Source organism: Drosophila ananassae, chromosome 3R (assembly GCF_017639315.1).
Source record: "Drosophila ananassae strain 14024-0371.13 chromosome 3R, ASM1763931v2, whole genome shotgun sequence".
NCBI lineage: Eukaryota > Metazoa > Arthropoda > Insecta > Diptera > Drosophilidae > Drosophila > Drosophila ananassae.
The window spans coordinates 4999035-5023737 of NC_057930.1; the positions used below are offsets into that span (position 1 = coordinate 4999035).

General features: G+C 35.8%; 1 protein-coding gene and 2 long non-coding RNA genes across 5 annotated transcripts; 2 read left to right on the plus strand and 1 right to left on the minus strand.

Annotated features, from left to right (window-relative positions):
• Positions 1–2943: 2943 nt before the first annotated feature.
• Positions 2944–10137, minus strand: LOC6505409 (CCR4-NOT transcription complex subunit 3). 3 transcript variants are annotated; one of them, XM_014904060.3, is made up of 12 exons: positions 9727–10137; positions 9525–9634; positions 9185–9329; positions 8976–9073; positions 8738–8887; positions 7853–8668; positions 7724–7787; positions 7327–7659; positions 7103–7267; positions 4085–4698; positions 3813–4016; positions 2944–3752 (listed from the first exon to the last, which is right to left on the minus strand). In XM_014904060.3, the coding sequence occupies exons 3-12, from the start codon at positions 9207–9209 to the stop codon at positions 3654–3656; spliced, it is 2568 nt and encodes an 855-aa protein (XP_014759546.1). In that variant the 5' UTR covers positions 9210–9329; positions 9525–9634; positions 9727–10137; the 3' UTR covers positions 2944–3653. The 3 variants fall into 3 exon arrangements, with proteins under 3 accessions (XP_014759546.1, XP_014759544.1, XP_044572043.1); XM_014904058.3 differs by having other exon boundaries at positions 3813–4022; XM_044716108.1 differs by having other exon boundaries at positions 3813–4022; positions 9185–9428.
• A 201-nt stretch (positions 10138–10338) lies between these two features.
• LOC116655385 lies at positions 10339–13243 on the plus strand. Its single transcript, XR_004310486.2, has 3 exons — positions 10339–10683; positions 11831–11986; positions 12767–13243. It is a non-coding gene; the product is annotated as an uncharacterized LOC116655385 (long non-coding RNA).
• Positions 13244–13573: 330 nt separating this feature from the next.
• On the plus strand, positions 13574–15881 carry LOC116655384. The gene is made up of 3 exons (XR_004310484.2): positions 13574–14385; positions 15018–15690; positions 15755–15881. It is a non-coding gene; the product is annotated as an uncharacterized LOC116655384 (long non-coding RNA).
• Positions 15882–24703: the final 8822 nt, after the last annotated feature.

The window sequence follows — 24703 nt, forward strand, 5'->3', positions numbered from 1 at the left end:
TCCTTATCAGAATTTCACCATCAAATCAATTTTTTAATAAAAATGTTCGAAACAGCCCCAATCATCTTAACAAATAGCAAGGTTGTGCCAGTTATATGGCAGCTATAAGATATAGTCGGCCAATCCTAATTTGGCTGATCGTATTAGATTGCACAAAGTGGAATTTGCATCAAGTCCCATCTTACCAGGACACCAAAGTTATATCAATTCCGATCGTTCTATGAAAGCTATAGGATATAGTTGGCCGATCCTTATAAAATTTTGTAGATACGATTTTGGCCAAATATAACACGTGTGGAAAGTCCCAACCCTCTCTCTTAAAAAACACCAAAGTTATGGCATTTCCGATCAATCAGTTATATGGCAGCTATGGGATATAGTCGACCGATTCCGTCTTATATACTGCCTTCAAACAAAAGAAGGATGTATGCAAAGTTTCAACCCGATAGCTTTAAAACTGAGAGACTAGTTTTCGTAGAAACAGACAGACAGACGGACAGAGGGACATCCTCATATCGACTCAGAAGGTGATCCTGATCAATAAAATATATACTTTATAGGGTCGGAGATGTCTCCTTCACTGCGTTGCACACTTTTGACCAAAATTATAACACCCTCTATAAGGGTATACAAATTCAGTGGGGGAGAAGAATATAAATGTCTATAACTCCTCTAAAAACCATTCGATTTGGCTAAATTTTATTGGGCATTTATAAATTCCTTCCCCCATATACCACTGTGCACTGTTCAACAATGGACTTAAAATTTTAAAAATTGCAAATTTGAAACAAATTTTTCAGCTAAAAATAAGTCCATCTTCTTCAAATAATATTAAGTAGCCCATCTTTTTCAGACTTTTCTTTAAAGTTTAAACCTTTCTTTGGTATTTTTTTTATCACTGCGTAATCATTTGTATGGTGTATTTTCTGTTATGTTCATTTGTTCGAATATAATGAACGACCACTCGTTCACGGCTCCCTTCTGGTAAAACATTTATACCTCTTGTTTATCTTTATTTTTTTATCGATGAATTTATGATATCAAGATTAAAATTGTTTACTAATATTCTTTTATTTATATAATACACTCGCATGTGAATGTCCTTTTTATTCCATTATAAACTTTTAGAAAAACACCATTTTGCTATTTAAACTAAAAAAAAACAACTCAAGCCACTAAATAAAATCATGCACTTTATAGGTACCTTATAAATTCAAATCGGCTACATATAGTTTTGTGAACGTGAAAAAAAAATATTTTTTTGTTCAATTCAAAAAAGCGTGTTTGAACCATATTCTCATTTTAAGTTTATTGTTATCTTATTATTAAAGGTTTTTTATTTATACATTATTTTGTGGTTTGATGCTTTTTAACGCATTTTACTGAACTTAATCAATGATCTTAGTAACCGTGGTTACAATATTAAATTTAATAAGATCAGCTGATTTTTTTTGATCAGCTAGCTACGCTTGACTGTGAATTTTATACAATATGAGAAAATCAGTCAATTTCTACGCCAAGCTACAGGAGTGGAGTGGATGCGGCCTACAGGCTAGGAGCTATACGGGTGGCGCCAGTGACTTCAGGGCGGTCTCCGATGAAGCCATCTTGTATGTAGCGGGGATGGACTTGATTGAAGAATGGACTGCATGGCGAACGGGGCTGTCTTCGGGACGAAAGAGCTGTTCCTGGCGATGCGTAAAAGCAGGAGTAAAGCAGCTTGTGAGAGGACACTCGTCGCCTAACAGGTTAGGTACACTGCCACCATGGCACGTTGGACGGACACCCTCATTTCCGACGATCAATAGTGGGTGCTCCGCAACCACGAGCAGGTAGTTTATACGCAAGTGCTGAACGTTTCGGGTCCGATGAGGAAAGCAAGTAAATTTTAAGGATTATGTTTTATAACATATTGTTAGTCCCTATGGAGAAGATTTAAGAAATATATAAAATATTATATAATAGAGGTTTCGGGCATTAATAACGATTTTGACCCTTCACTTTAAATTTTTAGCAGACTACCTTGCAACCATTTCGATTCGAACCTTTCGAACGATCCCGGCGGTTCCGTCTCTTAACTGCGTACAAAGGAAATAATGACGTATGCAGAAAGTGTTTACGCAAAGTTTGCCACCTAGAATCGAGTAATATTTTTTTGCAAAAAAATCCAAATACAAAAAAAATTGTGTGATTTTTATTTTTGTACTCAGCAGATAATGATTACTCATGATTTGTATTCATTATTTGAATTAAGAATATTTTTTCTTCAATAATCATTATTTTATTTAAAAAAATAAACTGATAATGATTAAGGTCCTTGGTGATGCCAAGAGTGAAAAGAGACCCTCAAGAATTTTAAAACAAAAGTTTTTTTAGTTTTGTTTTGGATGCTTCAGGAAATTTTGTAATTCAAAACGATATACTTTAATTTTAACCCATAAAACTACTTGAAAATCAATTTTAAAAATCATAGTCTCCAAAATGATCGCGTTCTTCAGGCATGGACAACATTGACCAGTCTTGATTCTGATCACGAATTTACTTACCTTTTTTTGGGGCCTTACTGTTACATACATTTGTACGAATATAATGAACACTTTTTCTCTACGAGCACTCAGGTATAAAACAGGTTTCTTAGAGACCAGGGCCCTCTTTGTGTAAAACATTTATTCTCCTTGTTTATGATTTTAAGATTAAAGTTTCTTTATTTATATTTTATACACCCGCATATGAATATCCTTTTTATTCCATTATAAACTTTTATAAAAATAAACTTAAAAAAAAAACTCAAGCCACTAAATTAAATCATAAACATGATAGGAAAATTACTATAGGATTGTTATTATTGACCATCGAAGACAGACCATATAAAATAAAATCGGCTACATATAGTTTTGTGAACGTGTTAAAAAAATTGATTTCTGTTCAATTAAAAAAAGGGTGTTTGAATTATGTACTCATTTTAAGTTTATTGTTATCTTATTATTAAAGGTTTTTTATTTATGCATTATTTTGTGGTTTGTTGCTTTTTAACACATTTTACTGAACTTAATCAATGATCTTAGTAACCGTAATTAGAATATTAAATTTAATAAGATCAGCTGAATTTTTTTTTTTTTAATTTTAATTAGCTGCTTATTCTAATCGCATAAAAATCGTTTAAGTGTTAGCTACACTTGACTGTGAATTTTATACAATATGAAAGTTTTGAGTTAAGACTCATGAAACTAATTGTTGCGTGTTTTTCTTGAATGAATAAAACATAATTCAAAATCAATATGAAAGTTAAATGTAAAATTGTTCATTTAATTATTTCGCGCAAAGAAAATATCCATAGAGAATAGTTAAACATTTATAAATAAGCATATGTTTTTACATGCATTTAAAAAACCGTACTTCATTATTCTTTTAACTTATGCTTACTCTTGTTTTCATGATCGCCTAATTTCCATTTTCTTTTGCCTGATAATCAAGTAAGATATCATATTATTATACCATTCTTTACGCTTCTCCTTTTATGATGGCTTAAGGATTGAGAGAGTTGTGTTATGATTGGTTGCGTGTGATTTTTTATGAAAATGGTAGAATTATTTTATTGGTTTAATGGATTAGGTTTCTTATACACAGACGAAGCAACACACATCGCAACATATTTAATTCAGCTCTTTGTCTTCTAAGTACTTGTATTCAAAAGTGAATCCTTCCTTTTTGCGCTGACTCCACTTTTCATAGTCAAAGTAGATGTACGTACCCTGTAAGTAAGAAATGTTCATTCACGTCTTACAATTCTCCCCAACAATTTTTAGGCTCACCTGTTCGTAATCATCGTTTATAATTTTTGGTTCCTCATGTCGCTGAAACCACATCATATACTTTGTGTGGAAACGCCAGCTTTGTTTCTTCAAAGCCTTGGCCGCTAGATACTGGGCCTTGGAGCCCTCCATGTAGTAAAATACAAAAAAAAGCGTCTCTGTTGAAAGCCGTTGATAAAATTCAACGGTATCGTATATGGGCAGCTGTGCCTTTGTGAAAATATTCAAGATACAGTTAACTGCAATCAACATAACAATTACGTAGAACTCACCTGGGGGTAATGTGCTGGAGTCGGCACTGGCGCGCGATGAAAGTACGTTTGTAACTTCTCCGTATCCATGGGATGTGGAAGATGGAAATAAGCTGCCTCCATCATTTGAAATTGTACTTGATGTTCCTTCTGAAGTGGCGTTGGACCCAATGGCGTAACCCCCAACAATGTAGGAATGTGTGCTTCCGTAGTGGCCAGCTGCTGTTGGTGTGAATGTGGCTTCGTATTGCTGCTTGTTGGCTGACCAGCAGCGTTCGTCACATTAATAAGTCCGGCTGTAGGACCATTGCTGGCTGTTGCACCGTGAGTCACAGCTACAACCGAACTTATTAGCGTCCCCGATGCTCCGACGTTCTGCAACTGTGGCGGCACTTGGTGTTGCTGTAGCTGATTGGCAGTATTTTCCGTGTTGAAATGCTGTTGCATGAGCGATTGTTGCGAAGACGGCTGCTGTGATTGAGACTGTCTCGTATCCATGTTGTTGGGTTGTTGTTGAATTAAGGTAGTCGTATCGATTGCTGATCGATTAATAGCTTCTTGTGCCATGCTTTTAAGTGATATTGCATCGATGATACTGTTATTGTTGTCACTATTACCGTCTGAGACTGATAGACCTAATAAAATAAAATAAGGGAGTCACTTTTCGAAAAAAAAATCCTTTCTTTTTATATCCTTGCAGGGTACATTAATTTTGTCCAGATTTTTGTAATGTATTGAAGTAACAATTTCCGACTCTATAGTATACGTTTTGTTGATTTATATAAAATACATATAGGAAAAAAAATTCAATTCTGTTTTTTTATATCATACAAACCGTTCTATAAATTTTACTCGCACCATTTAAAAACTATTTTAACGCATTAAATCTTTATATAAGAATAAATTAAGTTTAAAAATTTATGAAATCTAACTACATAAAGTAACGATGTGTTGGCAAAGGGGTATATATATATGAAAAATAAAGCGTATAATTAACGATTCTTGTCATTTTAATCATTTCAGTAATAGAACTCTCTTATAAGAAATCTTTTAACTGATTTTTGAAAAAGACGTTATCTACAATCTGCAGAATCACGAAAGATATTAAATTATGAATCGCTATTATGAGTAATATCGCTTCTTTATTGCACCCTTGCGGATGATATTATAATTTTATTATACATATATATTGTCAATGAGGATGCCCTCCTGAGTCAATATAAGTCTCTGAGTTTTAAAGCTATCGACTTCAAGCTTGGCACGCAGAATATAAGTTTGGACGGCAGGCTTCTACCCATATAAGTTTCAACCCAAAATCTGCTGAAGTGATGCTATTTTTTTTGCAACTATATATAAAATAAAGAGGAAATTTCAAAAACCTTTTGCAAGTTTTACTATCTAACTAATTTCTTTTTATATTCCTTTTTTTAAAATTGTCTTTAAAAAACTTTTTTTGATCGTTCAATTGGTATGTGGTAAGATCCTAATAAAATTACTCCATTTAAGAATCCCAATTAAGTTAAAAGTTAAAGAAACTTCTACTTTTCACGCAGTTAGCTTTTCTTTCTTGTGTGATATCGATCCATTATTATTCCCACCCTGTAAAAAATATATATTTTTGATAAGGAAGACCAAGTTTAAGGATTTTTCAGTTCAGACAAGTATGTCATATAGCTACTATAAGAATGATCAGGTCAACGTTCTTATTTTTCAAGATATTGACTTGTAATTTATAGACTGTAAAGCTACTGTAAGAGTTGCAGCCTTTAAAGGAACTGTATGCTTTGCTGTATCTGGTCGCAACAAACGTTAGGCTAAAAAACTGTGTAGCTTTACGAGTTTAGCCGATTGTTGAGAGACGCATGCTTTAACCACTAAAGCCTTCGACCACAGAAGCCTTAGTGAAGTTTGTCACTTAAACAAAACTGCAAAGGTACTACGGCTGCGCCCAAAAAATTAAAAAAATTATTAAAATAATATTTATAAATAAAAATCAAACAAAATATCAAATTAAATATTTTTGAATAGGCGAAAGCTACTTCACATATAAGCATACATATATGTTCTACACATCAATACCTTTCATTTGGAATATAATAATAACATAAAAATGCATATGCCTACTTTATTTATTTTTGTGCCAAGACGACCGGTAACACAGGCCAACAGCAAAAAATCTCCACGCACTTGCTCCATAACCTTTAAGCTCCCCTGAACCAAAGTCCAGAACAAACATAGGTTCCATCACCCACATATTGCGCAGTTTTAGATAGCCAAAACTTGATATGCACTAAAACAATGATGGTCAATGCAATTACATGGCCTACATAATTCAATATTTGGTAAAATTTGATCAATTTCTTCTCTTAGGTGTACCGCGGAAACTGTGGGTGATAGAAGCTATGTTTGTTCTGGATTTTGGTTCAGGGGAGCCTACATCTCGCATGTGACATTTTCTTCTTCACAAAACTAAAGGGCTAAAAACAACGAAGAATGTTTGCAATGAATAAAGAAATAACAAAAAAATACCTGAAAGAGGTCAAGCCTATTTAAGGATATTTAAGGATTTGAAAAACCGTTGGGATAAGTGCATTTTATCTGTGTAGGATTACTTTAAAGGGGGCAGATTCTGGTCGAGGGATCCATTTCCACACTTTTCGAAAAATAAATAACTTTTATGTTTTTATTATACATTATTTAACATTTAAAACATTGCCAATACTGTGTAAAAATTTAACAAACCCTTAATTACGTTGGGGGTCCAAAATTGGACGCATTCAAGGATACAATCCTTCTAGTATTCCGATTCGGTCTAATATTGATGCGTTATTAAAGTTTTGAAATCTTCGAATATTATTTGAAAGTTTAACAATCGTCTTGTTTCTTTATTCTCAAATCGTACAACTTTTTAATTGAATTATGGAAATTATAAACTTTTTCCTAGACCAGAATACCCCCTAAAAACTAAGTCAAGAATTTAAAGAAATAAAAAGTAAAGAAATATATTTTGCAGTATAGAAAAAGGTATTTCGTTTTTACCGTTTTGTATGTGAGAGGAATTCGTTTGAAGATTGGATAGCTGTGCCGCCTGAGGCTGTTGCTGTTGTTGCAGGGTCTGAGGTCCGGCTCCAACGATGGCAGCCACCGTAGGAACTGTGGTTTGTTGCTGAGGTTGTTGCAATGCAGGAGAATTTTCCAATAGTGCTAGAAAGAGACCTTCCCGATAAGTTAGGACTTCAAGCAAGATAGAGCTACCCGCTTACATGTATTGTTTTTTGCTACCGCAGCAAATGCAATGGTTGGCGCTACTGGAATCACAGTCGAGCCTTGTACAGAACTGTTTGTTAAACAAGATGATGTAGAGGCATTAGAGGAAGTAGTAGAGTTAGTGACGGTAAAGCCTGGCGTAGGGGCATGAGGTTGAACTGTAGAATTATGCCCTATAGCAGCTGTTGTTGGTGGTCCGTTTCCAACGATGGAGCTAGAGATTCCAGCTGCACTTCCACTAATGCTGCTTTGCGCGACAATAGCAGCAGCTGTTGTTGGCTGAGAGTTAATTTTACTTGGTGTTGAGCTAACAATTTTGTTAACTTGAGCTAAAAAAAGTTTTATTTAAGAAGATATAAGTATGACATTGTAGAACATTTAGCATCTACTCACTATCACTACCCGTAAGCGCCTTAGGAGATGCTCGCACAGGGATGGGCTTTATTGGTTGAGGTTGCTGTTTAAGATAAAAGTTTGTTACAATGGATTCAAATGATATAATAAGACTTTTTTTATAAATACTTTTAATTTACTGTTCGTATTGCTTTCGGTGTTTTTATTGCGCTTATCAGTGCTACCCACTCCACTTCCACCAATGGCAACTGTACTACTCGCAGCATCTGTTGATGTTGTAGCAGATGAGGAAGCAGCGCTGGTATCACTCGCATAACCCACATTGTTGCCGTTAGTTTGTGCTGCTTGCTGCGATTGAAACAAAGCTGTGCTGACCGTGCTACTGCTTCCACTACTAGGCGCTACAGGCATTGAGGGAGGTAATACCTGCTGAACTGTTACAGGCGACTGCGAAGGACTTCCGCCAGAGGTGACACTGCTTGGCGAGCCGCTCGTCTCATTGCTGTTGTTGCTATCAGTTGTGGCCGTGCCACTTAGCTCTACCTCGTCAAGTCCGATAATGTCGTCGTAGATAAACTCATTCTCTTCGAAGTCTGGGTCTTGCGACGAGTCAATATAATATTCCACATCGTCTTTAATCTTGTTCACCTGCTCTGCTTCAACTCCATCGTTATCAAGCAACCTAAGCAAGGTCTCCAGCTTAGATATATGAAATTTATGTCGGTCCAGCTTTCCTCGTAAGTCATCCATGCGTTCTTGTTTATCTCGATCTAAGCGCTTCTTTTTCCCTGCCAAAAGTGATTCGATTTCGCTTTCATATTGGTCTATCTGTATTTGAAGTGAACTAATAGAACTGGTTAACCAATTTCGCGCATCATCCTTAATTCGTTGAGCTGGGTCCATTTTTTGTGCCGCTCCTAAGCCTTCCTTGGAATAGGCTTTTGTTTTTGTTTCGCGCTCAACCACCTTAAATCGCTCCATTTGCTATAAAAAAAAATATATAAAAAAAAAAAATTAATTATGTTTGCCTTGAAACATTTTTTAAATACTCACTGTTTCAATAAGCCTTCGATTCTCAAGCAATGCGCTTTTATCCTTAATTTCAGCCGATGCAATCCATGATTTGATTTGGTCGCGCAATCGCTGCAGTTTTTTGATTTCTTTTTTAAGATCTGCCTCATATTTCTCCTGCAGATGTTTTTGCTGAAGTAATTTATGTTAAAATTATTAGAAAAATCTGTATGTTTCTGATTCTGCTTAAAATACAAACAAATCAATGATATTTGCTCACCTTCTGGTTCGTGTTCGTGGCATTATGAACTTTTTTCCAAATATCTTCAAAAGTTTCAACGCCCTCGGCTACTTTTTTTAAACATCGATCGATTTCACCTAACCAAGAAAAGAATTTTGCTGCTTTAACGTAAATTTTAATTGGATTTTTAATAAATTTATTTTAAAAACATTAAGGAAATTCCGAAGTTTTTTTTGAAACTGGTGTACCTTGAAGTTTTCTTGTCGCAGCCATGGCTATGTGTTCTCTTGTACCTCCTGGTGTCGCAAAAAGTTAGACATAGTCTGGTGCTAACTATTGCTGTTAGCAGGAAAACCGTTTTTAGCACCGCTTTTTATTCGGTTGAATTGGAGTCTGCAACGATCCGAGATCATTAGTTTATATCGAATCGGGTGCACCTACACAAACGGATCAGCATGGTGGCGAATGTGTAATTATTATAATTTTAGCCAGCTGGAAACGTACATGTGTCAACATATGCCTGTATTTTTTTTTTGTTGAGGAAAGTGGGTTGAGATGCAACTGGCCACTAGGATGGCAATTATTTACCTCTAAAATGGGAACAATACTTCCTGTAATTACACACAGCAAATGAATTTTCGTTTCTTCTGCGTTTTCGTGCAGTGGTACTTGGGATTAATAAAAGTAAGGCTTCAAGTCTATAAGCGATGCGATGATTCCAGAGTAATAAAGATAAAACGTTGCGATTATAGTTTATAAATCAAGTGTTTTTGTTTTGATTTCTACCCACTTGTTTTATATACACTTTAAATACACACAAAAGATGCTCACGTCGTCGCCATATTCTTCTTCTTTTTTTTTTATTCCGCACAAAGTTCCAATTCGTACTGTACTCTCGTTCTCGTTCCTATTATTCGCTGGTTTTACTCGAGTTTTGACATTCTCTATGAAATACCTTTGCGCTCATATTACTTTTGTGTTTTTCATTCTAAAATATTCTAGTTCCCCATTTTAACTTGTTCTCTGCTTCGTGGATCTTTTATTTGCTTTTTGCCATTCTTAATCTACTGTAATCCTCTGATTTTATTAACGGTTTCTCATTTTTTATTATTCTATACGCGTACTCTCGTTCTCGTTACTATGATGATTTTACTTGGCAATGCCATTCTCCAGGAAATATTACAAATGGGGATGGTATAACTAAAGAGATTTGGCATTTATTTGAATTTATTTTAGCTCGTATGTAAAGACATAGGTTTATATTTGATAATTTACTTTTAAAAAACTAGGCGCAAATGTCGTTTTTTGCAAAATCACTCCAAAAACGAAAAATATGAATAAAAAATATTTATCGCCAAGTTTTTGTTTTCCTGAGAACAATATTATTGCTACATTTGTACATCACTAGTCAAATATCGATATGAAAATTCTTCGATTTAGAGATACGCCTTGGGGTAAAATTGATTTGTTTTTCATCTAGAATTATTCTTGCATTATTCGGTCTTTTAGTGGATATTATAAAACCATTTATATAGTATTTATAAATTTATATTAGGGGCGCCGCAAATAAATTTGTAAGTATTAATTTCAAACTTAAATGGTATTAGCTTAAGACTAAAAAATACCAGAAATTTATATGGAGATGCCAACCCAAGCATAGATTAACGTCTTAAAGCCCTTCAGCAAATGTTTTAAAATTTTTAATCTTCCAGTCAGTTTGTTCGACGAACAAAAAAGTTTATTTTCAGTGTGTATAAATTGAACCACTAACTATACATATGTACAACATATAGACTTCTCATTTCATACAACGATGCCTCAGAGAGAATCTTACTCTCATCTTACGCTCATTTTTAGGCTCATAATCTCATTGCACTTTTTTGGTTGTTCAGTCGCAGAGAAGCGCATCATCAAGAAGTTCTTCCGCGGTTAAACTGGTCTTTATAATGTATGCGTGCTCAAACATTCCCATACACGGTTTCATGTGCGCGAAGTTACAATTTTTGATTTTTGTAACTTTTTAGGCATGCTACCCTAAGAAAATGGGAGTATTTATTATTATTTAACTATGAAAAAAATGTATTATATATTATATTATATTTTTTTAATATTTCATACATATTTAGTTTATTTACGAAATTACTTATTTATATATTTACGAAAAAATAAAAATCGTTGTATTAAGATTGGAACAGAGTATCTTTTAGTCGGTTTCACTTAAAACCCTACTGATGGCCACAGAAACAAAAAATGCTGTTTGCTGTCAGCTGCTTTTGTTTATTGTCACTCCACTAAAAATAATCCATCAGAAGGGTATGAAACATCATCCGCTTGCAGAACTACAACTTAAGAGCAATCGACTGAATAATACCTTGATATATAGATTTTAATTCGGAAAAACTTCTGAATAACTATGAAAACCATTTTACAGCCACCACTACCACCTACCATAACATACATATATAAAATATAAGCTGAAATATTAAAATATAAAACATATTTTTTTTCAACATAAGTCGTATTTTTCTTATGGTAGCATGCCTGAAAAGTTACGAAAATCAAAAATTTTAGCTGGCTTCAAAAGGAAGTCGAACGCACACATGAAACCGTGTATGTTAATGTGTGAGCACTCATAAATATAAAGATCAGTTTAACCGCGGATAAACCTTCTTGATGATGCGCTTACCTGCGACTGAACAACCGAAAAAGTTCAATGAGATTATGAGCGTAAGATGAGAGTAAGATTCTCTCTGGCGCCTCCGGTGGCCTGCCGCAAGAAATTTTTGCGTCCATTTTCGTTGTATGAAATGAGAAGTCTATATGTTGTATGGTTAGTGATTGAACGTACTACGGTCCAACTGAAAATCATATGTGATTAATAAAAAAAATTTCAGACATTTGCATAGGGATGCCAAACGACAAAAAATTTAAATCACTGTGGATGGCAGTCATGCATGCTTTGGCGTGCGCGAGGAGACTCTATATATAGCCGAAGAATTAAAAATTTTCTGTAGACATCCGATCTGATCGAATTATACTCCAACCGAAAGGTATTATTTTTATTAAATAATTTTATACAAAATTGCATATAAACAAGAAAGGAAAGCTAACTTCGGGCGGAGCCGAATTTGATATACCCTTGCAGTTCAGTCGCAGTCCGCTAGGTGGCGCCACCCATCTTATTTTATTAGATACATAGCGGATCGTTTATAGTCGGCCGATCCTATGAAAATTGGCAGATCAGATTGTTTTCCCCAAAATAGAATCTGTACCAAATCCCATCTTTCTAACTTAAAAAACACCAAAGTTATGGCATTTCCGATCAATCAGTTATATGGCAGCTATAGGATATAGTCGACCGATCCCGGCCGTTCCGACTTACATACTGCCTGCAAAGGAAAGAAGGATGTGTGCAAAGTTTCAACTCGATAGCTTTAAAACTGAGAGACTAGTTTGCGTAGAAACAGACAGACGGACAGACGGACATGCTCATATCGACTCAGGAGGTGATCCTGATCAGAATATATATACTTTATAGGGTCGGAGATGTCTCCTTCACTGCGTTGCACACTTTTGACCAAAATTATAATACCCTCTGCAAGGGTATAAAAATATTCTTGTTCGGCACGTGCAAGAAAAACAAACAAAAAATCAGACACGTGCCGTCTGAGAACATTTTTATATGCAATTTCGTACACCTATATAGCATATTTTCGTCACCAAAATTGGTATAAGATATTTTGGGTTTAGCATGCAGATTCGTCACCGGTACTTTACCTCGTCAAGAGTTTATTTTATATGATATCAGTGTTTTTGTTTGTTTCCTGCAGTACCAAAAACAACTGAGAGGGACACACTGAGAAAAGAGTGAGAGACAACGTCTTTAAAACAATAGAAAATGCAAAGACAGTCGATGAGAGAAAGAAAATTCTCTCAGCAAAGTAAGTAAGCGGAGAGGGAGAGAGGGAACACATATTCTTGTGTTTCTAAATATTTTTCGCGTGAAACTTTAACCCAATAGTTCAATGGTTAAGATGTCTGCCTGTTAATCTTAGATCGTTGGTTCGATTCCCACCGGAAAACTATGAATATTATGAGTTTACTTTTATTTTTTTTTAATATCGCAAGCTTAATATAAAATTTTACATTTATTCTTTTTTTAAATGGGGATTTAAAAAATAATTGAGATTGATATATACAACTTTGTAGAGTCATATTATTGTCAGTCGCTGCCTACGCGCGATTCCTTGATAGCTTAGAGGCTTGTCTCTTAAACAAAAGCTCGGAGGTTCGAATCCCAGTCCAGGCGAAAGTAAGTAAAATTAGTTTATGATATTTGTAAAATATTTACAATTTGCGAAAACATTGGTGTGGTGGGTTTCTAAAAATAGACAATGATTTTTTTTCAAAATGTCTTCCCAGGGATTTTTTTGCAAAAAATGACCAAGGAGTTCTTTGATGAGTTATTTGCAAAGAATACCAAACACCTTCCCTAGGATTTCTTTGCAGGAATTCCTGGGGAAATTCCCTAACTAGTTAGGGAGAAAAGTCAGGTCACCGATGCATAGGACATCCCATACAAAAATTCGTTAACTGATTTCATATACCAGCACTGAGGAATTCCCCATGTATGGTGAGCAGGTAATGGAGAGTTCCACAAGGAACTCCTCAACACTGGAACTGCAGGGTATATAAACATAGATCTTTAACACATATAGAACACAGTTACCAATACTTTAAATGTATGGATAAACACCAAAAGTATTTTTTTTTACTCCATAGATTTTGACATTAAAGGAAGTGGAATAATACAAGTGGAATAATTCCAATGATTTAAAGCAGTAGTTCCCAAAGTGGTCCAGGTGGACCCCCAGGGGTCCACGGGAGACTCGACGGGGGTCTACGTTGGGTCTAACAAAAAATGGGGGTCTACACTTTGTAAGCGGGGGTGAATGAAAATTAATTTGGTTTCGATAGTGAAGAACTAAGATATTGGCTTGACTTCTATCACTATAGGCAGATAATATTTTGAGAAGCTCAGCGACTGTTACTTGTAAAACCCTGTAAAAGTGTAAAAATTTGTTTCATATTCAGTACAACGCGTCGAGACTTGTCGTCGACGCGCCGCTGCCGGCAACCGTCCCGTCCGCAATACTTGTTCAAACGTGTAGAGGTGCAGAAAACATCGATGGAAACATCGATACCTCGATGTTTTGGAAAAATGAAAAACATCGATGTATTTTAAAAAACATCGAGAAGCTCAGCAAGTTCTGCACCTCTACAAACGTGCAAATGAATTTGTTTATAAATACGAATGTCAAGGAGAAACGTTTCTCATTTCCGAAATGTCATAAGGAAATCTGAATCGATATTAGTGCCATAATTTGTTTCCACACTTTCTAAAAGTAAAGTGAATCGATATTACCTAGTGATTACCAGTATCGCAAAAGTAAGTATAAGTACATACCTGCCTATTTGTTATATGCATACACCGTGACTTTTTTATCGTTTTGTTCTCGCGGGAAAGTGATTCAACTCATGTAAATAAAGAACTTTCCCTATGAAATCTCGAGAAATGGAAGTATGGAAAAACAGATTTTTTTCGAGATTTCGGAAGCGGCTTCATAGGAAAAGTTGTTTATTATCATGAGTAGTATCACCTTCCTGTGGGATAAAAACAATAAAAAAGTAATGGGTATATACAATAACGTGTTAATCAAAAAGCGTAAGACCTGTGTTAATCAAAAGTTGAGTAATAATCAAACACGGCATAATTTCAATTTTGTTGGATAAAATTTTACCCTAATGTTTTTATTAGTGGAATCGATTCTTCTCTTGATTTTCGACAAACTACTGTAAGGTTTTGCGTTATTTAATTAACGAGTTGTATTTTTATTTCATATATTATTTACTTTAAAATTTTTTTTACAAAAAATGTTAATTAAATGGAAAGAAATCTCTTCCAACCAACCTTACTCTATATGAGATAGGTATATTTATAATAATATATTATTTTATGGAAGTATATAAGTTCAGTAGGTATTTGATTGTTCGGTTTTTTATTTATTGTTTACATTGCAGATTGGTAATTGATACGAAACATGACCGAATCTAAGAAGAAGTGTCGTCAGTATAGTGTTGAATATTTAAAATTTGGTTTTCTTCCATCACAGGCAGACAAACGGTTGCCCACATGCATTTTATGCAACAAAGTTTTGGGCAATGACTCCATGAAACCATCAAAGCTGGAAGAGCACCTAAGAAGGTGTCATTCAGATAAAAAAGATAAAGATTTAAAATATTTCCAAACATTAAAAGAAAAATATGAAAAAAGACCCACCGTGCACAGTATGTTTGCTTCAACGTCTGAAAGCAATGATGATGGCTTGCGGGCATCTTACAATATCTCATTACTCATAGCAAAATCTGGAAAACCGCACACCATTGGAGAACAGTTAATTTTACCTGCTGTTGAAGAGGTCTTAAAAACTGTTCTGCACAAATCTTCATTAGACATATTCAAAAAAAATTCCGTTGAGTAACAACACTGTACAAAGACGTATTGATGAAATGAGCTCTGATGTTGAAAGTTTCTTGTGTGATTATCTGCAAACAACTCATTTTTCTATTCAACTGGACGAGTCAACTTTACCTGGCAACGAAGCATTATTATTGGCATATGTTCGATTTGTTATGGGCGAAGAAATCCATGAAGAGCTACTATTTGCAAGAACTTTGAAGACGGACACTAAAGGTGAATCAATATTTGCTGTTCTCAGTGATTTTTTTAAAGAAAAATCGATTCCATTCACAAACAGATCGGTGGCAACAGATGGAGCTCCTGCCATGGTCGGGCGATATCGTGGGTTTATAAGCCATCTTAAAAGAATTATACCAGAGGTAACTACAATTCATTGTGTTATCCACCGACAACATCTAGTAGCGAAAAATTTAAGTGACAGATTGCACCAATCGCTTCAATTTGTGCTTAATGCAGTTAACAAAATTAGAAGCAATGCATTAAATACGAGCTTATTCACACAATTGTGCGATGAAAATGATGAAGATTTCCAACGATTGCTGTTACATACCGAAGTACGCTGGTTGTCGAAAGGTGCATGCTTATCAAGATTTTATTCACTTTTCAACTCAGGACAGGAATTTCTGGGCAGTAAAGATCCTGATTTAAAAAAAAACCTAATCAATTTTAAAGCAGACGTCGCCTATTTGACAGATTTGTTTCAAAAATTTAATGAGCTCAACTTACAATTACAAGGGGACAGCCTTAATTTAATAACAACAAACAGTGTAATTTCAGCTTTTATTGGTAAATTGAAGTTTATGAAGGGAAATATTGGTCGGCGCGAGTTTTCACAGTTTTCAAACTTATCGCAGGTAGAATGCCTTGATGAAGATATTCAGACATACATTCAACATTTGATTGCCCTGCATGGTGATTTTAATACTAGATTTGAAGACATTCTGTCGATGGAAATACCACCATGGATCATAAATCCATTTGATGAAGAAGTGGAGAATGTGATATTACAAGAGGAGCTACTCGAGCTCAGCACTAATGAGGAGCTGAAAGTGACATTTAAAAAAGGGTATCAGAAATTTTGGTTGCAGGCAGAAATACCTAAAAAATATCCTGTGGGCAATCACGCAAAAGCTTCTCATAGCGTTTCCCTCATCATATCTCGTCGAAAAAAGTTTTAGTGCCGTTACAAACTTATTAACAAAAAAAAGGAACAGATTGAATATCACAGAACGAGGAGATTTGCGGTTATTTGTTAGGGAGTGCTGAAGGGGGTCCACCGGATCCTGCAAAGTCCTCAAAGGGGTCCATGACAGAAAAAAGTTTGGGAACCACTGATTTAAAGAATGTTTCGATAGCTTCAGTGGTTCTGAATTTATGCGTATTTTTAATTTACAAAGGGTTTGGAATTTTGGTAGTTTAAAAATTTTATTTAAAAAATTGACCAAAATTTTATTAAAAATCCAAAATTGTTTCGTAGTTGCGGGAAACCAAATTATTTAAACAAATAAACAGATGAGAGGCCGATCCTCATAAGAGTTTCACTATATAATAAATTATCAAAAAACAAGAAAGGAAAGTTAACTTCGGGCGGAGCCGAAGTTTAAATACCCTTGCAGTTAAGTCGCAGTCCACTAGGTGGCGCCACCCATCTTATATTATTAGATATATAGCGGATCGCATATAGTCGGCCGATCCTCATGAAATTTGGCAAATCAAATTCTTTTGTCCAAAATAGAATCTGTACCAAATCCCATCTTTCTAACTTAAAAAACACCAAAGTTATGCCAATTCCGATCGTTCTATGACAGCTATAGGATATAGTCGGCCGATCCTTATAAAATTTTGTACACAAGATACGTTGGTCAAATATAACATGTGTGGAAAGTCTTAACCCTCTAACTTAAAAAACAACAAAGTTATAGCATATCCGATCAATCAGTTATATGGCAGCTATAGGATATAGTCGGCCGATCCCGGCCGTTCCGACTTATATACTACCTGCAAGGAAAAAACGGATGTGGGCAAAGTTTCAACTTGATAGCTCCAAAACTGAGAGACTAGTTTGCGTAGAAACCGACAGACAGACAGACAGACGGACAGACGGACATGCTCATATCGACTCAGGAGGTGATCCTGATCAAGAATATATATACTTTATAGGGTCGGAGATGTCTCCTTCACTGCGTTGCACACTTTTGACCAAAATTATAATACCCTCTGCAGGGGTATAAAAAGGGCTTAAGAAGTAAACATAAACATTGACTCAATTAGGACTCGAACCCAGGCCCTCCGTGTTAGGAACCACGACGCTCTCCACTCGGCCAACCTCGAACTTTGTTCCTTCAGGGCAAATTTTGATGTAATTCTGCTTTGTGTTTCAGTGTCTCATGTCTTAATGAGAAGACTCACAAATGCACAATTTTACGAGTAAAAAGGTTTATATGCATATGCCTCCACTGAACATATAATGCATATAATGCATAATGCCACCACCGTTTTTGGGTCAAATCATGGATTAAAGGCTAAAAAAAAACTAGGCAAACCAATTCCGCCAATACTTTTCTAATATTTATTATTTTATATCGCACACCCAAAATAAAGTGTTACATTCAACAATTGGTTTAACTAGAAAAACTGGAAAAACTTTTTTTTTTTTAATTTTGCGCATTTATTTTATATGTAATACATGTTTATTATATGATTGATCGGATATGCCATAAGTTTGTTTTTTTTTTTTAAGTAAGAAGGATGGGACTTTCTATGGATCCCACTTTGGAAAAAATTATCCGATCGGACAAATTTTGATAAGGATTGGTCGACTATATCCTATAGCTGCCATATAACTGATTCATCGGAAATGCCTATTATTGGTGTTTTTTATGTTGGAGGGTTTGGACTTTTCTCACATGTTAAATTTGGTCAAAACATCTTATGTGCAAAATTCATAAGGATCGGCCGACTATATTCTATAGCTATCATATGTTTATGCTGTGGAATGTTTTTTAAGTTAGAAAGATGGGACTTTGTACAGATTGCATTTTGGGCAATCTTATTCGATTTGCAAAGTTTTATTAGGATAATTGGCTTAACATTGTTGTTTTTGAAGCTAGAATGATGGGACTATCTACGGTTTCCGTTTTGGGCAATATAATCCTATGTTTCATAAGAATCGGCCGATTATACCCTATACCTGCCATATAACTGAAAGATCGGAAATGGCACAACCATTCTATTTTTAAAGATGCTTGGGGCTGTTTCCAATATTTTTATTAGAAATTTTGTTGATGGTGAAATTCTTATAAGGATCGGACAACTATATACGATCCGATATGTATAATAATAATATAAGCTTCTGCTTAATTTCAAGGGTATATCAACGGCTACGCTCGAAGTTAGCCTTCCTTTCTTGTTTTTATACCCTTGCCCCTATTATATTTTTGGTCAAAAGTGTGCAACGCAGTATAGGAGACATCTCCGACCCTATAAAGTATATATATTCTTGATCAGGATTACCTTTTAAGTCGATATAAGCATGTCCGTCTGTCTTTCTGTCCGTCTGTCTGTCGGTTTCTACGAAAACTATTCTCTCAGTTTTAAAGCTATCGAGTTGAAACTTTGCACACATCCTTCTTTTCCTTGCAGGTAGTATATAAGTCGGAACGGCCGGGATCGATCGACTATATCCTATAGCTGCAATATAACTGATTGATCGGAAATGCCATAACGTTGGTGTTTTTAAGTTAGAGGGTTGAGACTTTCCACACATGTTATGTTTGACAAATATATATTATATACAAAGGATCGGCAAACTATATCCTATAGCTGTCATAGAACGATCGGAATTGACATAACTTTGGTGTTTTTTAAGTTAGAAAGATGGGACTTGGTACAGATTCCAATTGGGCAAAATAATCTGATTTGCAAATTTCATAGGGATCGGCCAATTCTATCCAATAGCCGCCATATAACTGAACGATCGGAATTGGGGAGTGCGGTGAATCAGCCTATCTGGCAGCCCGATCGCATAGTAGGACCCTATTTAGCGTTTCGTGGAGGGCTTTGTCGATCTGGTAACGGAGGTTAGAAAACCGAGTGGAAGCAGCGTTCTTTTGGTGATTTAACCGCGGAACAAGAAAGTTCTGGCGAGCAAGGAGAAGCATCCAGAAATTCACGAAGAGCTGCAGCGAAGTTTTACCCGCTGAGGGATCATCGTGCTGGAGGAGCTGGCGCAGGACCAGCAGTCATAGAAAAAGAAGGCCACAAGCGGCCATTTGGCAATGTACGTGGAGCTCAGTCAAGGCAGGTTGCGGGTCGCAGAAGCGAGGTGAGTCTTGAGGCTGGGTCAAGGTTGTGCGAGCCTGACGTAGGTGTTTTCGTTTCGTTAGGTCAAGGGTACCAGCGTACAAGCTAGACCCCTAGTGGCAGCGAGGCGTGGTGCGAGCAACGTTCGGCCAGAAAAAGCAGAGCGGGTCACAGTTGCGGCGCGAATCTCGCCGTCAGGCCGTCAGGTTCCCGCGGCGCTTTCAAGGACCGTTCCGTTAGGAGCAGCCGTGGACTAGCCGTCGGCCATAGTATAGGAAGCAGGGACTGGGCGCTTGCGGCGCTTTTAAGAAGCGCTCTGGTGATCAAGGGAACGGAGAGACTTGTCCGGCTGTTGGCCTTGCGGTGCCGTATGCGGAAAAGAAGAAGTAATGCCCGAAGATTTCGAGCTAGAGCACTGCTGCTGGCTGAGTGTTTTGTTGTTGGCATTGTTAACGGGTTAGGCAAGAGTCCTCCCGTGTTGCATATTTTCTCTTCTAGCCTCGAGGAAGCGCTTCTCCGATCCGATGCGGAATTCTCCGATCAATATTTTCCCCCATTTTCCGAGTTCCGGATTCACCAGTTAGACAGTCAACAACCTTGATGTACTGAACAGAAATAAAAGGAAGATAAAATTCGAACAAGGCCCACTTCCGTACGCGGACTTTATAGTATAGTACTTCTAGCAATTAAAATCTTATAGAATAAAGTAGAGCGGGCGTCCGCCAATCCTATCGAATTGAATACACGTTAAGTTCGCGATTCCTTAGTGATAAGTTATTGTTAAGCGTAATAAGAAGGAATAGATGTTGAATCATTAGGATATTAGAGAGCTAGGATAAGGATGTTATTTAGAGATTTAAGGTCTTTCTTTAAGGAATAAATATGAAGTTTATAATAAAGTGAGAAAACATAGTTCGCCTCGTATGATTTGCACCGCCCTGCCGCTAGCCTAGGCCATGTACATTCTTGGGGATCCCCGAAGGATCCTGATACGCACCGTTCACAGGAGCCTGAGTTTGACCTACGCGGTTCGTGAGGTCGCGTACGCAACATTATCGAAATAATTTATGATTCCCGAGGCAGCATCGAGGGGAGAGAACGGGGTGTTTCAGAATCCGCCCATTAGCCGACGAGATCTGGCCGGACACCGCGTGCAACCCCTTCCTCTCATCCGATATCTCCAGAAATGCCACCTCACAATTCGTTACATTTATTATATAGTAAAAGTCTCATAAGGATAGGCCTCTCATCTGTTTGAGACAATTTGGTTTCCCACAACTACGAAACAATTTTGGATTTTAAATACATTTTTGGGAAAATTTTTAATTTAAATTTTTAAACTAACCAAATTCCAAAACCTTTTTAAATTAAAAATACGTATAACTTCAAAACCACTGAAGCTATCGAAAAATTCTTTACGTCTTTGGAAAGGTTTTTTATTATTCCACCTTCTTAAAAGTCAAAATCTATGAAGTTAAAAAAAAAGAGTTTTGGTGTTTATCCTTACAATTAAAGTATTGCTAACTGTATGAATCGCCAGTCCAGAGGTTACTTTTATATATATATATTCCATATATTATGTGTTCTATTTTAAATAATTGAAGATCAATATATAAAAAAAAAAAACTGATATCATATAAAAAAAACCTCTTGACGAGGTAAAGTACCGGTGACGAACCTGCATGCGAAACCCAAAATATCTGATATCAATTTTAGTGACTGTGTACAAAATTGCATATAAACAATATTCTTGTTCGGCACGTGCAAGAAAAACAAACAAAATTTGCAATTTTGTACACCTATATAGCATATTTTCGTCAAGCTTTTACATAAAATGTTACATAAGCGTGCTTATATGCTTTACTACTAAAGCCGAACATCTGGAACTGATCAAGGATCTATTTATTTATTATTTATTTGGAATCTATAGATTTGATCGGACAACGAAATCAACTGCGTTGGAGCCATATACGAATTGCTGAAGCTTAAGCGATTGTTTCTAAGCAGCGAGCAACGGTCATCCCTTAAGGGATGTCAATTTTATGGCAGCGCAAACCCACCTAACACCTTAAGGAGTTCTGTCTGGCTGAGACAATTGACTGGCGGTTTATACTCCCAAATTCTCTCTAGTGAAGAAATTGATGAAATTTTTAACTCACACTTTTATTGAGAGTGATATTTTTGAGCAAAAAAAAATAAAAATCACAAATAATAATTATTTTTGGTTTTTATTTTTTCGCTCTGTTTTTAAAACTGTATTTTTTTTAAAACTGTTGCTAGAAAAGTGCATACAGACAGGGCCGTCGAGAGCCGAACCGGGCTCCGGTACGTGGGGTTTCAAGGGCCCCTCTTCATATTCCCCATTAGGACTAGCTGAGACACAAACTTCAAAATCAATTTTTTCATTTTTTCTCATTTAATCAATCAAATTAATCAAACCCCCCTCCCGACAACCCTGCATACAGATGCAAAGGATGTGTGTTAAGTATGGGCTTTAAAACTGGGAAACTTTCCTGGCCTTGGTTGCCGCAAATTCAGCTATTATATCATAGTAATCGAGTGATGATGCTAGTATCCAGTACTAGTACCAAATCACGAAATTAATACGAAATTGTCTTAGACCAAAAATCTATGTCTTTGTTCATGGAAAGATCGATATATTTTCTGTCAATGGAAATTTTGTATTTTTTTTAATAAATTTTAATTCACTTTATGATCTTTTTATCATCATTTATCACTTTATTCACTTGTCCGATCGTTTTTGTTAAAATTTTCCCAAAAAGAAACAAAAAAACATGAGTACCCTGATGAAACACTGTAAAAGAAAAACCCTACCTTGATCGAAATTGGTGTGCTTTGGCCCCGCACAACTCGCAATTTTTCCAAGAAAGAAATTCCTGGAAATTACCTTATGACGTTTCGAGCGCCCCGTATCCTTGTGATCGCATATGTATCTCGAAACACTCAGCACTAGCACCGCGGAAAAAAATGAATTCTCGAAACATACAGTGTTAGCCGAGTTCGATTTAGCGCCCCTCGGGACCAATTTGGTTTCCCACAACTACGAAACAATTTTGGATTTAAAATACATTTTTGGGCAAATTTTTAATTAAAATTTTTAAACTAACCAAATTCCAAAACCTTTTAAAATTAAAAGTACGTATAACTTCAAAACGAAAAATTCGTTACGTCTTTGGAAAGGTTTTTAATTATTCCACCTTCTTAAATGCCAAAATCTATGGAGTTAAAAAAAAAAGAGTTTTGGTGTTTATCCTTGCAATTTAAGTATGGCTAACTGTGTAAATCGCCAGTCCAGAGGTTACTTCTATATATATATATTCCATATATTATGTGTTCTATTTTAAATAATTGAGGATCAATATATGCAAAAAAACAACTGATATCATATAAAAAAAACCTCTTGACGAGGTAAAGTACCGATGACGAACCTGCATGCGAAACACAAAATATCTGATATCAATTTTAGTGACGAAAATATGCTGTATAGGTGTACAAAATTGCATATAAAAAATATTCTTGTTTGGCACGTGCAAGAAAAACAAACAAAATTTGCAATTTTGTACACCTATATAGCATATTTTCGTCAAGCTTTTACATAAAATGTTACATAAGCGTGCTTATATGCTTTACTACTAAAGCCGAACATCTGGAACTGATCAAGGATCTATTTATTTATTATTTATTTGGAATCTATAGATTTGATCGGACAACGAAATCAACTGCGTTGGAGCCATATACGAATTGCTGAAGCTTAAGCGATTGTTTCTAAGCAGCGAGCAACGGTCATCCCTTAAGGGATGTCAATTTTATGGCAGCGCAAACCCACCTAACCCCTTAAGGAGTTCTGTCTGGCTGAGACAATTGACTGGCGGTTTATACTCCCAAATTCTCTCTAGTGAAGAAATTGATGAAATTTTTAACTCACACTTTTATTGAGAGTGATATTTTTGAGCAAAAAAAAATAAAAATCACAAATAATAATTATTTTTGGTTTTTATTTTTTCGCTCTGTTTTTAAAACTGTATTTTTTTTAAAACTGTTGCTAGAAAAGTGCATACAGACAGGGCCGTCGAGAGCCGAACCGGGCTCCGGTACGTGGGGTTTCAAGGGCCCCTCTTCATATTCCCCATTAGGACTAGCTGAGACACAAACTTCAAAATCAATTTTTTCATTTTTTCTCATTTAATCAATCAAATTAATCAAACCCCCCTCCCGACAACCCTGCATACAGATGCAAAGGATGTGTGTTAAGTATGGGCTTTAAAACTGGGAAACTTTCCTGGCCTTGGTTGCCGCAAATTCAGCTATTATATCATAGTAATCGAGTGATGATGCTAGTATCCAGTACTAGTACCAAATCACGAAATTAATACGAAATTGTCTTAGACCAAAAATCTATGTCTTTGTTCATGGAAAGATCGATATATTTTCTGTCAATGGAAATTTTGTATTTTTTTTTAATAAATTTTAATTCACTTTATGATCTTTTTATTATCATTTATCACTTTATTCACTTGTCCGATCGATTTTGTTAAAATTTTCCCAAAAAGAAACAAAAAAACATGAGTACCCTGATGAAACACTGTAAAAGAAAAACCCTACCTTGATCGAAATTGGTGTGCTTTGGCCCCGCACAACTCGCAATTTTTCCAAGAAAGAAATTCCTGGAAATTACCTTATGACGTTTCGAGCGCCCCGTATCCTTGTGATCGCATATGTATCTCGAAACACTCAGCACTAGCACCGCGGAAAAAAATGAATTCTCGAAACATACAGTGTTAGCCGAGTTCGATTTAGCGCCCCTCGGGACTTGAAACCCAGGGTGCTTGCCCCTTTCGATCTTTCTATGACAGCTATAGTAAATTGAAATTGAAAATTTGACCAAAATTATAAAACGCTTTAC